Source organism: Histomonas meleagridis (genome assembly GCF_020186115.1).
Source record: "Histomonas meleagridis strain 2922-C6/04-10x chromosome Unknown contig_5, whole genome shotgun sequence".
In the NCBI taxonomy this organism is placed as follows: domain Eukaryota; phylum Parabasalia; order Tritrichomonadida; family Dientamoebidae; genus Histomonas; species Histomonas meleagridis.
The window spans coordinates 32,409-47,600 of record NW_027150892.1 but is presented as its reverse complement, the minus strand read 5'-3'; the positions used below and the strand labels follow the sequence as shown (position 1 = coordinate 47,600).

The window sequence follows — 15,192 nt, the reverse complement described above, 5'->3', positions numbered from 1 at the left end:
TTTGAATGTTTAAAAAAATCTGAATTTCGAACTTCTTCAATCGACATTCTTTCGGCAGGGTTCACACAAAGCATTCCTTTCAGAATAGTAACTATAAAAGGATCTGTGCCATCTGGAATGACCAATGGTTTATTTTTGATATTTTGGATTATCTCAAAAACATTACTCCCCGTAAATGGAAGGCAATGAAAAAGAGTTTGAAAAATTGAAACGCCTAATGACCAGATGTCCTCTTTTGCAGGGTCCAACTCTTCTTGATACCAATCTGAATCATATAATGCTTCTGGAGCCTGATAACCAGGAGAGCCTACAACCATAGCGGTACTCCTAAAGCTATGCCCTAACCCGAAGTCAGCTAAGAAAACATTTCCATTACTACATATCAATATATTTGATGGTTTTATATCTTGATGAACGATACCATTTGAATGTAAACATAAAACAGCCGAAAGAACTTGGTTAAAAATATGCTTAATTTCATCGATACTTAAAGAATTTGTTTCGATAACATTTTGGAGAGATCCACAATCTGCGTAATCCAAAACCAAGTAAACTACATCTATTGACTCAACATGAAGAGCTAAGTGGAGCTTTATAATGTTTGGATGTTTTATTTTTCGCATTGCAGATATTTCTCTTTCCAACTGTGAAATTCCTGCTTCAACTCGTTGGAGTTCCTTTAATTTAAATCTTTTTAATGCATAGAGTTTTTCTGTTTGCATATCTTTACCCAAATAAACTTTGGAGAAAGATCCTTCACCAATTTTTTGGAGAATTAAAAACTGATTTATTTGTTTTAAGGGGCGCTTTTCTTCATCTTCAGAACTAAGTGAATCCATTAGATGAATAAAAGGATCGGAAAATATTGAATTTCTTTTCTTCATCTCTGATTGGCCAATCGTTCATTCAATTTTGAATGGCATATGCTTTTGAATCGAAAAAATGGTTAAATGAGAACGTTCGTTTAAGAAAAATTTAACCAAAAAGTGGTCACTTTTGATATTTCGAAAGATTCCTTTTTAGGAACCCTTCAGTTTCTGGAATTTTTTAAAATCGTCAAATTTTATTTACTTGTTGACAACAAAAAATTCCTAGCTTTTGTTTGGAATCTAAATCATTAAATTAAACCAGAAGAAAAGTATACTTTAAAATTTCAAATTGTTTCTATGAGATTAAATCTCAAACCATTATAATTTATTAGAACAGCAAAGCTTGGAAGCTTGGTTTACAAAATTAAGGAATATTTAAAAAATCACTTGTTTCAACTGGAAGAATGAAACAATACAACTTTTCTATAAACCAATCAATATTTTTAAAGCAGTTTTGATCGTGCTTATGGTAATTTTCATGTGGTATTTCCATGCATAAATTGCCCTCCTAAGGGTAATTTTGAGGGCGATGGCCAGCCTTTTGTGTTAACACATGGCTGAAAAAGAAGCTGCTGCTGCTCCAGCTGAAACAAAAGTTGAAGAAGTCAAACCTGAAGACAAGGTTGAAGAAGTCAAGGATGAAGAAAAGACTGAAGAAACCAAGACTGAAGAACCAGTTGCTGCTCCACGCAAAGTATCTCGTGCAGAAAAGAAGATGAAGGAAGCTCTCCTTAAGCATAACCTCAAACCACTCGAAAAGGTTTCCACAGTTATGATGAGGAAAGGTGCACAAATCATGTGGACTTTTGCATCACCAGATGTTTACTTTATTGATGATGTATATATTGTTTTTGGAGAACCACAAATGCAAGACCCAGGTGCAAGGGCTGTCGAACAACTCAAAAATTCTGCTGCTGCTGCTCAAGAAGCCATTCCAAAAGAACCAACTACTACAGTTGTTGAAGACGACCAAGAAGGCGAAGTTGATGCTACAGGACTCAAGGAAGAAGATATCAATACTATCATGCAACAATCCAATGTTTCACGTGCTCGTGCTGTCCAAGCTCTCCGTGATGCTGATGGCGATCTGGTCACGGCCGTTATGAACTTGGCCTTATAAATAAAGCCACAAATTTACTTCATAATATCTAAATCAATTTATTTCAATGAAAACTTGTTACATTGATTTTGTCTCTTTATGAGTGGAATATTTGATGTTATCTTTCTCTATTTTTCAAAAACACCACAATTTTAATAATTGTTTCATTTCTCACTCAGATCCGATATCATAATTGAAATTTCTTTTAAAGAACAGCATTAAAACTCCTTTAATGAGTTACTTACTGTAAAAATTCAATTTTTTACTAGTAATAATTCCTCTAAAGAGAATTACATATTGTTAAAATGTTTTTTAAAGATCGCATAACGTTCGCCAACACATCACTTTTCATAAAGTATAGAATTTCCCAAAAAATTCATTCGAGTTTTAATGGTTTATTTTGAAAATTGAAATGGTTTGAAATCAAACATTATAAAACCAAAAAATCCAAAATGAGCAACCAAAGGGAAGAAAAAAAGACGAAACAAATAATTCACAACAAATGGGAATTCCTTGTATTCATTAAACAAATAATTTTCAACTTGAATGAAGACAATATTATTCAATCGTTTAATTCTTTAATCACTAAATTTGATGGAAACCATTTTTACTCATTTAACCTTGTTATTAGTCAAATGATATATATACGTTTTAGTATGCGAGTAAATTATTATGAAATTTATTTTGATTTTATAAAAAAAATTGAACAATATGAAGAGAATAACAACAAACCTAAAATTTTAGAAGCACTTACAAGTTTTCTTTTGGATGAACACAAATATGATCAAGAAACATTTTATATTCTTGAGTATTTCATTGAAAATAATTTCATTGAATCAAAAATTACCAAAGATATAAACGAACCATATTTTATACAATATATGTCTGAAGAAGAAATTAATGAATTAGAAAAAGATAATTATTTCGAGCAAATCCAAGAAAATTATGATAAACTATCAAAGAATGATTGGGAACTTCATAAACAATTCATAAAAGAAGGAGATAATACATTTGGAATTGCAGAAATAATCCGGAATGATGATGTTGAAAAACTTCAAAAAATTTCATCACAAAATGATTTTAGGTTTAATCAACTTATTAAGCAATCAATTTATGAAAGATGTGATTTTATTAATCTATGGAATGTTTCATTAATTGATTATGCAGCATTTTTTGGTTCAATTAAATGTTTTAAATATTTACTTATGAATGATGCAGATGTTTATTATACAGGTAAATATGCAATTGCAAGTGGAAATGCAGAAATCATTCATTTATGTGAACAAAATCATGCATCATTTAAAGGTGCATATGAAACAGCGATAAAATTTCATCAAAATGATATCTTTAAATATATTTTTGAAAAGAAATTAGAAAAACTAGAAGAAAATGATCAGTTTCAAAGCTCTACTAGTAATAATGATTCAAGTGATGACAGTGATGATAGTAAAGCTGTAGGCTTTAATGCGTATAAGTTATATGAGGATAATTTAGAAGTAACGTACAGCTTAGAAAAATTAGGAAAATTTTGTATTTTATATCATAACTATGAAATCTTTTCATTCTTACTTGAAAATGGAATGAAAATTGACGATGATATTATTAATGAATCAGCAAGGATCGGTAACATCTTTTTAGTGGAATATTTTCAATTAAATTATAAGATCCCAAAAAATATTTTATCATATTCTTCATATTCAGGAAACATTGAACTTGTCAAATATATTTTAAAGCAAAAAGGAATTGATATTAATGGAAATGATATTCATTTCAATAATTTGAGATTTATTCTAACATTTTGATATTTCAATGTAATATTTGGAAATTATTTCAATTATTTTATACATCACTTATAAATGCATCTGGTTTTGGATATATAGAAATAGTTAAATTACTACTTGAACAAAAAGGAATAGACATCAATGCTAAAACCATTTATTTGTTTTATTTGATATTTATTTAAATAATTTGATATTTCAAAATAATATTTGGAAATTATTTAAAATATTTACTACAGCACTTACGTTAGCATCTGAAAAAGGTCATATAGAAATCGTTAAATTACTTCTTGAACAAGAAGGAATTGATATTAATGCTAAAGATATTTGTTTGTTTAATTTAATATAATTTTTAACAATATAATATTTCGAAATAATATTTGGAAATTATATAAATTATTTAATACAGCACTTATGAAAGCAACTTCAAAAGGTCATATAGAAATAGTTAATTTACTTCTTGAACAAGAAGGAATTGATATTAATGCTAAAGATATTTGTTTGTTTTATTTAATATTTATTTTAATAATTTAATATTTCAAAATAATATTTGAAAATTATTTAAATTATTTAATACAGCACTTATTTGTGCATCTTCAAATGGTCATATAGAAATAGTTAAATTACTTCTTGAACAAAAAGGAATTGATATTAATGCTAAAAATATTTATTTGTTTTATTTAATATTTATTTCAATAATTTGATATATCAAAATAATATTTGGAAATTGTTTAAATTATTTAATACAGCACTTATTTATGCATCTTCATATGGTGATACAGAAATAGTTAAATTACTTCTTGAACAAGAAGGAATTGATATCAACGAAAAAATTTATTTGTCTTATTTGAAACTTATTTTAATAGTTTGAACATTCAAAATAAATTTTGGAAATTCTTTAAAATATATAGTAAAACAGCACTTATGGGTGCAATTAATGATAGTCATGAAGAAATAGTTAAATTACTTCTTGAACAAGAAGGAATTGATATTAATTATGGAAATATTTATTTGCTTTGTTTTATTTTTATATAAATAATTTGAAAATGCAAAATAATATTTGGAAAATATTAAAAATAATTGAAACAGCACTTATGTGGGCATCTGAAATTGGTAACATCGAAATCGTTAAATTACTTCTTGAACAAGAAGGAATTGATATTAATGCTAAAAATATTTATTTGTTTTATTTAATATTTATTTTAATAATTTAATATTTCAAAATAATATTTGGAAATTATTTAAATTTTTTATGACAGCACTTATGTGGGCATCTATAAATGGTCATACAGAAACAGTTAAATTACTTCTTGAACAAGAAGGAATTGACATTAATGCTAAAAATATTTATTTGTTTTATTTGATATTTATTTAAATAATTTTATATTTCAAAATAATATTTGGAAATCATTTAAATTATTTAATACATCACTTATATCTGCATCTTCAAATGGTCATATAGAAATAGTTAAATTACTTCTTGAACAAAAAGGAATTGATATTAATGCTAAAAATATTTATTTGTTTTATTTGATATTTATTTAAATAATTTTATATTTCAAAATAATATATGGAAATTATTTAAATTATTTGTAACAGCACTTACCTGGGCATCTGAAAAAGGTCATACAAAAATATTTAAATTACTTCTTAAGCAAGAAGGAATTGATATTAATGCTAAAGATATTTATTTGTTTTATTTGATATTTATTTTAATAATTTGATATTTCAAAATAATATTTGGAAATTATATAAAATATCTAAAACAGCACTTATGTGGGCATCTGAAAAAGGTCATACAAAAATATTTAAATTACTTCTTAAGCAAGAAGGAATTGATATTAATGCTAAAGATATTTATTTGTTTTATTTAAAATTTATTTTAATAATTTGATATTTCAAAATAATATTTGGAAATTATTTAAATTATTTAAATCAGCACTTGATTTATCAACTCAAAACAAACGCAAAGACATTAAATAAAGCACTGTATCTAATAAATGCTTTCATTTGCCAACTCAAATATTACATAAACATAAAATTTCTCATCAATCAAAACGTTTATCTTTATTCCTCGAGAATATCGTGTTCCTTAAGATATTCGTAGAATTTGAAGAAGATATTTGTACTTCTCAATACATTCTCCACATGCTGTAGATCCGGTATTAATTTGTTGTACACCAATACGGCAATATCAGCGATTTATGATTTAATACTATGTTTTGTCCGGCGTCAATTTCATGAGCTTCGCCGCATACATAACATCTGAGATAGTACAGATTTGGTTTACCTTAAGTAACAACGCGTTGCAATATTTTCCTTCGATTGTCTTTGGGTTTGATGTGTATAGGTCATCGCCGACGAGTTGCACCTTTTTGACGAGTGTTGCGTTGAGTTCTTTCCAATGTATATAGTCATTTTCTTGAAGACCATCTTCGATTGAGACAATGCATGGGTGCTTCGCTATGAGGTTAGCCCAATATTAGATCATTTCGTCGCCGACTTCTTGACAACTATCTCCACTTCGCAGAGTTTAGTTTCTTCGTCAGAGAACTCAGACGCTGCGGATATCCTTAGATGGCGTCTTTGATCGCAAGACATGGCGTGAAGCCTCCTTCATCGCTGAGGTTCTTTGTGGAGGTGTCCATTTTCTGTGCCAAAAATTTGTGTTCTGCATTTATGTACGTAAAAGTTTTATGTGTATATATTTTTATAATAAAAACCCATTGAGATCAAATGCTTTTATAATGTTCGTACTGCACATATTATAACATTGATTTCAAATTCCTATGAGATATTTTACACAAAAGCATTAACAAAAGCGCAATTTCAAACGAGTAAATACATTAAATGACCATCTCAAACTTTTTCAAACATAAAATTTCTCAACAACTAAAATATTTATCTTTATTTAAAGGAAATGTTGCGTTTCTAAAGATATGTGTATTTCTCAATATGTTCTTCACAATATATAGGTTGATCAACTGAAGTTTGTTAGAAAATACCAAAAACCATTATTAAATATTATGATATCATTATTAAAAATTTAACTCTTCATGAAAACTTAGATTATATAGAAATCATAATTTTTTTTTTCGTTTAAAGATGGATTTTTTTTAAACATTAAATATATTTCATTTTAACATATTTCATACATCATTTAGCTTTATCTTTGGAGGTTTATAAGCTTAAAAAACTCATACAACAGTTTTGAATCAAATGAATACTATACAGTCGAAAACAATTTATTGAAACGCAGATGATTGGATTGTGAAAGATTCATAATTATTTTTCTCTTCATTTATAATATCGATTTCAAATGGGAAAATATGACCTGTAACAATCGTCCTAAATTTCTTACCATTTGATGTGTGGTACTCAGAGTAAGATATAGATACCGGCATGACAGTACTATAATGGAATTCTTTTGTTGAAAAAAGATTCAATCTTTCTTTCAAAAAAATATCATCAATAATACTAATCGCAGCTTCCATAGGAATTAGTGGGAGATTGTCAGAAGCACTTTCTAATCTTTTAAGAGCAGTTCCTGTTATTGCTTTTCCTTTTACAACTCCATCACAAAATAAAAAAATCATGGTAGGTGTCGAAACTACTGAACACTCAGCATAATTCAAAATTGTTTTGAAGTTATTCCATGCAGCTTCTTGGTATTCACCGCCAAAAAATGAATATGTTATTTTTTGAGAAATTTTTTCTGGAACATCAAACCTTCTATTTGTCATTATAGAGACACTTTTGTAAAGTAATTCTAAAACAGGAGCTGGCATTTTCTTTGGCGTTGGTGGAACAATTAATGTTTGTGGACAAAACAATTTCTTTCTTGGGGTATCTTCTCTTTTTGTTGCTGCCAGTAGAGCAAAAATATCATTTGATACTGCTCTAGAAGTTCCTGAAATTTTTGGGATTGGTGATGATATTGGTGAAGGTGCAAGAGACCTTTCCCAAAGCAAACTTAAATCAGACTTTCCTGATGGCCTTTCTTCTTTTCGTGCAGGAAATTTCAGGAAACGCTGTACAGGAAGACCCATTTTGATGTAATAACCAGCGCGGGAACAATTTGAACAACCCGCCATGTTTTAATAACTTTACATGAAAAATTCAATTGACGTTTATTTTTTGGTTGCACTCAAAATCTGTCAAATAACTGCTCTTAACGTACTTTATTGGCGCATCATTTCCAAATACCACTTTAAAACATGAAATTTTAAAAATTAATATGAAATAAAACAAATAAAAATCCCTATTTGTTCAAAAAGTAATTTAACTATTTCTGCATGACTATTTGCACATATAAGTATTGTTTTAAATAATTTTAAACAATTTCCAAATATTATTTGAAATATAATATTATTAAATATATTCTAAACAAAACAAATAAGTGTCTTTAGCAATAATATCAATTCCTTGTGCAAGAAGCAACTTAATGATTTCTGTATAAGCTTTTGAAGATGAATTAATAGATGATGCATTCAACATTATCTGCTGTAACTTTCTAAAAAAACACTTTATTTCAAATGTTGGCTGATCTTCACCACAAAAATAAATATATTGAAGAATTTAGAATTGATATATTATCATATTTCATTGATTTGTTATTGGCGTTTACAATATTGGTCTTGGACCTTTGGATGCCTTTCTCTTATAGAATCGTATAAAAATTTATTATTTTTTTCCACTTTTTTCCATATGCATATGAATATTTAATATAACTATTTTCTGCAATATCAATTTTTTCGAAAGATAATGTTATTTGATCAAAAAAAAAAATTCTGAGATGGTTCTCTCTAAATACATATATTTATAAAACTTATTTGCTTCTTCACAAGCAGAACGTCACTTTTTGCTCGACGTGGACGATAGAACTCTAACATATTAATTGAATTGATAACTGTTTTATTGGCGGTTAAAATTGGCCGTCCTTTTTTAACATGGCCAAGAGAAGCAATACATCAGCACATAACAGAAGCCACCAATGGCATCGCAATGGAATCAAGAAGGCCAGGAATGTTCAACTTTGGTTCACTAAGGGAATGAATAGCAAATTCCTCCGCAATGTCAAGCGTGCTAAAGCAGGATTAAACAAGAAGAAGGAAGACAAAGAGTAAATTTCATGGTTAACATAAACTTCCCTTTTAAAGTATTTCTTTTTTTGTAAATCATAATCGATTTGAAATCAAATTCGACTAAATCTTCTTCTATTTAAAAACGAAACACTACCTAAGTTTGAGTTAACCAACTAATGTTTGGATATATAGTTGTTCCTTCATCGAACATTCAAAATCACAATAGAAAATATAAATTTTCATGTCATTTTGTGTTCATGTTTTTGAAGTAAATTGAATAAAAAGCAATAAAAAGAAAATTAAAAAAAGTTGAGATTCAATTAGAACCATAATTAATTACAGTAGTTAATTTTCTTTACTTTCGCTTTCTGTTGTTTTATCTTTTTCTTTTTCTTCTTCTTCTTCTTCCTCTTCTTCATTAATTCCCAAAAAAGAATTTAATAAATCCCTCTGAAGTTTTTCTTTTTGTACATCAGAATCAGAAGATTCTTCGCTTTTGCTTGACGGATTTTTCGCTTTTTCTTTGAGAGAAACAAGAAATTCTTCTTCCAGAATAATTGGAAATTCATAATCATCCTTATAATTTGGTTTTGAATCTTCTGCTTCTTCCTCTTCTTCATCAGTATCAAGAAAACCGGTTGGTTCGGGTTGATGAGGTTGTTCTACGCTTTGAATTGGTATCTGTTGATCAACAGTCAAATTCAAATTGATTGGAATTTGTTTTTCTTGTTGCATCATTTTTTCTTGTATATCAAACAGTTCATTAGATTCTCCATTTTTAAGTCGTTTAATTTTTTCTGTTTCGCGAGAAATTTCTCTTAAAATCTCATCTCCATGACCATTAGTCAATACATCAAATTCGTGATTATAAAGGTCTTCGTTTGGAGCAGAAGGATGTTCTTTTGCAAATTGTAATTGATTCATCTCGCATTCTAATCTTGGTCGGTAACTTACCATTAATTCAATGAATGAACTTTGTAAGTCAGAATCTGTAGAAGCATATTGCATTGACAAACCTATTAAATTATCAATTGTTTCAATATATTCATTTGCTTTTTTCAAAATTTCAGTAATTTTTTTTGGTGATGGTGAGCTTCCAATTCTAAGGTCTGTTGTTACACTTGTTAATTCGACCAAAAAATCATTATAATCTGTTTTAAATGATGCAATTTTTTTCCTTAAGTCCTCCATTGGAAGGGGAAATTTGTGAATAAAGTGGAATGCCATAAAAATTGAATAAAAACAAAAAGACAGAAAAAATTGCTCTCAAATGAATTTTAGTATTTAATCCTTTCCTGCCTTCTTAGCGCGGATCTTCTTGCAATGGCCACAACGCTTATGGCGGCATTGTTCAGCACGTGCTGAAAGACGAGCATAGCACTTACGGCAAATTCTACGTTGAACATTTGTCTTTTCTGCAAGAAGACGAAGTGATGGTTCGTAGCTATCCTTACCACCACCTCCACGAAGACGGAGAACAAGGTGGAGTGTGGAATCCTTCTGAATGGAATAATCTTGAAGTGTGTTGCCATCTTCTAATTGCTTACCTGCAAAAATTAAACGTTGTTGATCTGGTGGAATACCTTCCTTATCTTGGATCTTGGATTTAACATCTTCAATACGATCAGTTGGTTCAACTTCAAGAGTAATATGCTTTCCGGTGAGTGTCTTGACGAAGATCTGCATGAGAAAAGGGAAGACCATAACCGTCGTAACCGTTGGTAATGAATACAAACCGTTACACTTTAACGGTCTTTTTAAGGAAATAAATTTTAGTTATTAAATTAATTTAATATTATTACAAATACAGAAAATTATGATGAAATGTTGAATAGTTTTCTTACCAGAAATTGTTGGAACAAAAACACGTGAAGCAGCTAATTAATGTATTAATACTATATGTGATTCATAAAACGAGAACAATCATTAGCACCATTATCATTACATATTCCTGTTAGCGTAGTATCAAGCACAAGTAATTTTGTAAACAAATGATTAAACGTTGAATGAACAAATTTGAATTTATTAAAATGAATAATAAATAAAATAATTCAACCTTTTTAGCAATAGCTTCATCGTTTATTTCATGGTCAAGAAGAAATTTTACTATTTCTTCAAAGCCACATTTCGCTGCATATACGAGTGCCGTATCAAAAAATTTTAAAAGTTTCCAAATATTAATTTAGAATATAAAATTATTAAAATAAGCTTTAAACAAAATAAATAAATATCTTGAACATTGAAAGCAAATGAATTTCCAAATATTATTTTGAAATATAAAATATTTAAAATTAATATCTTGAGATACTCATTAATATCAATTCCTTTTTGCTCAAGAAGTAATTTAACAGCTTTTACATTAAAAGATTTACAGGCAACAATAAGTGGTGTGTTAAATATTTTATATAAATTCCAAATATTTTTTCAAAACAAAAAATAGTTAAAATAAATAATGAATAAGATATTAAAATATCTTAAGAATTAATATTAATTCATTCTTGTTTAAGAAGTAACTTAACAATTTGGGTATTATCGCATAAAAATGCCATGTCAAGAGCCGTATTAAATATTTTTAATAAATTCCAAATATTTTTTTAATACCTTAATTAAATATAATAAATTATAACTAACGCAAATAAATTATTTTTGCATTAATATCAGTCCCTTATTGTTTAATAAGAAATCTAACAATATCTATATGATTTTTCAGAGATGCAAATATAAGCGGCGTTTCAAATAATTTAAACAGCTTTCAAATATTATCAGAAAACAAATATTATTATCAAATATTAAATCATTGATATAAACATTTAATAAAAATATAAAATGTTTTTCTTTTTCAAAACATCCAATAATTTTCTCATTGATTAAGTATTTGAAAAGTTCTTTATTATCAGAAACACAAGAAATGTCAAAAATACTTATTTAATGGTTACTTGATTTGTTAAAATTGGCTTTATATGGTGATAATAAAAGTTGAATTCAAATATAAATGAAATGCCTAAATCAACTTTCTGAAAATGAAAGGCAAATCATATTCATTCTTGAATGTGCTTCAAGAAAAAGATCTTCCATTCGAATGGAAATAGAAAATGGGCTAATTTAGATCTCAGGAGATAAAGGAGTATTGGATATTTTGGTGCCATTAAAGAAAATAATATAATTTAATCCTTCTGATTTTATAGAATTATGTAATTAATTTTTTATTATCATAATAAAAGCTTTCTATTATCTCCATCAATATAAAATATAATTTACAAATGCATATGAGCAAAGATACCTATTTATATTTAAGATCTGAAAGAATTACATTCCAATAGATGATATTTTACACGTTAATATTACTAGCTAATACTAATAGCATCCATTTTAGTATAGATTTTAGACGACAGTGTCATCACGACACATACACAGAAATTTATAATTTATATCTTAATGAAATCTAAGAGAAATATTTTAACTATAAATGCATAATATTTTTTTTAAAATCTTTTATTTGATATATAATTAAAATTATGTGACAATTTTTTTTATTTATATAGCCAAAAACAAACACCAGAGATAATTTTTCAATTCCAAATTATTAATAACATTTTCATTCCAAAACAATTGCAATGTTAAAATTTAAAATGAATATTTAATAAAATAAATATATAAAATTATTCATTGTATTACATTTTATTCATTCATTTAATCGACTTCTTCAACACGTGGTCCTGATGAATGTCCACTATTTGCTGATGGTCCACTTCCTCCTTGCATGTTCGCGCCTGGCATTCCGCCTTGTGCGCCGCCTGCTGCATGTTGATAAGCCGCTTGCATAATTGGCATTAGTTTGCCTTCGAGCTCCTTCTGCTTTGCTTCGATTGTAGTGACGTCTGCGTCTTGGTTAGACTCGATCCATGCGAGCGTGTCGTTGATTTCTCTGTTGATTGTGTCCTTATCTGATTGTGACAATGCGTTAGCGAATTGTTCTTGATTTAATGAGTTGCGTACGCCGAAGCAGTATCCTTCGAGTGCGTTCTTCGCTTCGACTTTCTTTCGTACTTCTTCATCTTGTGCTTTGTACTTCTCTGCGTCTGCAACCATTTTGTCGATATCTGCTTGTGAAAGACGTCCTTTCTCATTCTTAATCGTAATCTTCTTCACGTTACCTGTCGACTTATCTTGTGCTGAAACGTTCATAATACCATCCGCGTTAACATCGAATGTAACTTCAATCTGTGGTACGCCGCGTGGTGCTGGCGGAATGCCTGTTAAATCGAATGTACCGAGTAAGTTGTTGTCGCATGTTCGCGAACGTTCTCCTTCATAAACTTTGATTGTTACTGCGGGCTGATTATCTGAGAATGTCGTGAAGACATTTGACTTCTTCGCTGGAATTGTTGTGTTACGTGGAATGAGCACTGTCATCATTCCGCCAGCTGTTTCGATACCTAATGAAAGTGGTGCAACATCTAACAACAAAATATCTTTCACTGTATCTGATGTATCGCCTTTGATAATTGCTGCTTGGACTGCTGCGCCATATGCAACTGCTTCATCCGGATCAACGCCACGGCATGGCTGCTTGCCATTGAAGAAGTCTTGTAGCAATTGTTGGACACGTGGAATACGTGATGAACCTCCGACTAAAACTATATCAGTGACATCTGACTTCGACATATTTGCATCCCTTAATACTTGTGCAACTGGTGTCATCGTCGATCTGAATAATTCGTCATTTAAGTTCTCGAACATTGCACGTGAAATGTTATCCATGAAGTCGTGGCCTTCATATAATGAATCACAAACAATTGATGCGGATGTGGCTGTGGATAATGTTCGCTTAGCTCGTTCGCATGCTGTGCGTAATGTACGGAGTGCACGTGGCGATTGTCTTAAATCGCATTTGAACTTCTTCTGGAATCGATCTGCAAAGTAATTAACCATACGATTATCAAAGTCTTCGCCGCCAAGATGTGTATCGCCTGCTGTGGCACGCACTTCGAACATGCCGCCATCGATATCAAGTAATGAAACATCAAATGTACCGCCGCCAAGATCGAAAATAAGAACATGACGCTCTTTATCGGATTTTTCGTTAAGACCAAATGCAATTGCGGCGGCTGTTGGCTCATTAATAATACGTAATACATTTAATCCGGCTATGACACCGGCATCTTTTGTGGCTTGACGTTGACCATCATTGAAATATGCTGGAACTGTAATAACTGCATCTTTGACTTTGTCTGTAAGTTGACTTTCTGCAATTTCTTTCATTTTACCTAACACCATAGCTGAGATTTCTTCTGGATAAAATTGTTTTGTTTCACCTTTCCATTGGACTTGAATTCTTGGACGATCTGCTTCACCGCGAACAACTTTGAATGGCCAATGTTGCATATCTTTTTGAACAACTGGATCACTAAACTTACGGCCAATCATACGCTTGGCATCAAATACTGTGTTTGTTGGATTCATGGCTGCTTGGTTCTTCGCAGCATCACCAACAAGTCTTTCATCTTCTGTAAATGCAACATAAGACGGTGTTGTACGATTACCCATATCATTTGCTATAATATCAACACGATTATGTCTGAAAACACCGACACAACTGTATGTTGTACCTAAATCAATACCTATAGCTGACATAATAAAAAAATGATCTTATGAAGGCATATTTTGGTTGAGCATTTAATGATTCAATTTAAATATTCGACCATTTAAAGTATTGAAATCACAAAAACGTTTAATAATAAACGGTCAAAAATCTTGTTAAATAGGGTTTTTATTTTAGTGTTTAGCAGAAAGAGGACTGTCGGAAAGAGCCCAGCCTTCAACAACACGTACACCTATAGGTTCTGGATTCTGCTTAAAGTTAACAAATTCCATAGTGTGTTGTAAGATTTCTTCATTATATCAAGATTATTTACCTTAACACAGGAGCGAATTGCTGCCCAATCATCCTTAATAATCATATTATCGAATTCACCCAGTTCCATAGTGTAATGTTGGAAAAGTTGTCCCATCATCATTTTTATATTGTTGTAATGTTAATCGGTGGCCATATACATTATAATGCGCATCTGGTTCATATAATGTATTACACCATTCTAACCAACCATCATACCCACCATTCCAGTTCTTGAATCCATTTACAAGACGATCACGGATTGCTTCTTCCATATTTGGTGCACTTTGTATCTTTTGTGCTTCTGACATTATAAAAATGATTATCTAAAGAAACTTTTCACCGGAAATGTATATTCTCGGTGAACATCATCCAATCAATTCACCATTCCATCATAAACTATTCAATATTTCATTTACAGAACTTTACCCGTCACCGGTGACGGTGATCGTTTTTTTTAAAAAAATAC

At 29.7% G+C, this 15,192-nt stretch overlaps 6 protein-coding genes across 6 annotated transcripts; 1 reads left to right on the top strand and 5 right to left on the bottom strand.

Moving 5' to 3' along the window:
- Positions 1 to 1,422: 1,422 nt before the first annotated feature.
- GO595_006869 (nascent polypeptide-associated complex subunit alpha-like protein 1) lies at positions 1,423 to 1,989 on the top strand (the record flags this gene model as incomplete). The annotated part of the gene is made up of 1 exon (XM_067920269.1): positions 1,423 to 1,989. One exon carries the CDS (start codon positions 1,423 to 1,425, stop codon positions 1,987 to 1,989), a length of 567 nt encoding a protein of 188 aa, XP_067772911.1.
- Positions 1,990 to 5,961: 3,972 nt separating this feature from the next.
- On the bottom strand, positions 5,962 to 7,840 carry GO595_006868 (enolase family protein; the record flags this gene model as incomplete). Its single annotated transcript, XM_067920268.1, has 2 exons — positions 5,962 to 6,209; positions 7,225 to 7,840. 2 exons carry the CDS (start codon positions 7,838 to 7,840, stop codon positions 5,962 to 5,964), a joined length of 864 nt encoding a protein of 287 aa, XP_067772910.1.
- Positions 7,841 to 9,175: 1,335 nt separating this feature from the next.
- Positions 9,176 to 10,057, bottom strand: GO595_006867 (uncharacterized protein; the record flags this gene model as incomplete). Its single annotated transcript, XM_067920267.1, has 1 exon — positions 9,176 to 10,057. The coding sequence occupies one exon, from the start codon at positions 10,055 to 10,057 to the stop codon at positions 9,176 to 9,178; it is 882 nt and encodes a 293-aa protein (XP_067772909.1).
- A 57-nt stretch (positions 10,058 to 10,114) lies between these two features.
- On the bottom strand, positions 10,115 to 10,516 carry GO595_006866 (ribosomal protein L40-like; the record flags this gene model as incomplete). Its single annotated transcript, XM_067920266.1, has 1 exon — positions 10,115 to 10,516. The coding sequence occupies one exon, from the start codon at positions 10,514 to 10,516 to the stop codon at positions 10,115 to 10,117; it is 402 nt and encodes a 133-aa protein (XP_067772908.1).
- A 2,004-nt stretch (positions 10,517 to 12,520) lies between these two features.
- Positions 12,521 to 14,464, bottom strand: GO595_006865 (cytoplasmic heat shock protein 70; the record flags this gene model as incomplete). Its single annotated transcript, XM_067920265.1, has 1 exon — positions 12,521 to 14,464. One exon carries the CDS (start codon positions 14,462 to 14,464, stop codon positions 12,521 to 12,523), a length of 1,944 nt encoding a protein of 647 aa, XP_067772907.1.
- A 336-nt stretch (positions 14,465 to 14,800) lies between these two features.
- GO595_006864 (nuclear transport factor 2 family protein) lies at positions 14,801 to 15,034 on the bottom strand (the record flags this gene model as incomplete). Its single annotated transcript, XM_067920264.1, has 1 exon — positions 14,801 to 15,034. One exon carries the CDS (start codon positions 15,032 to 15,034, stop codon positions 14,801 to 14,803), a length of 234 nt encoding a protein of 77 aa, XP_067772906.1.
- Between the last annotated feature and the right edge of the window lie 158 nt (positions 15,035 to 15,192).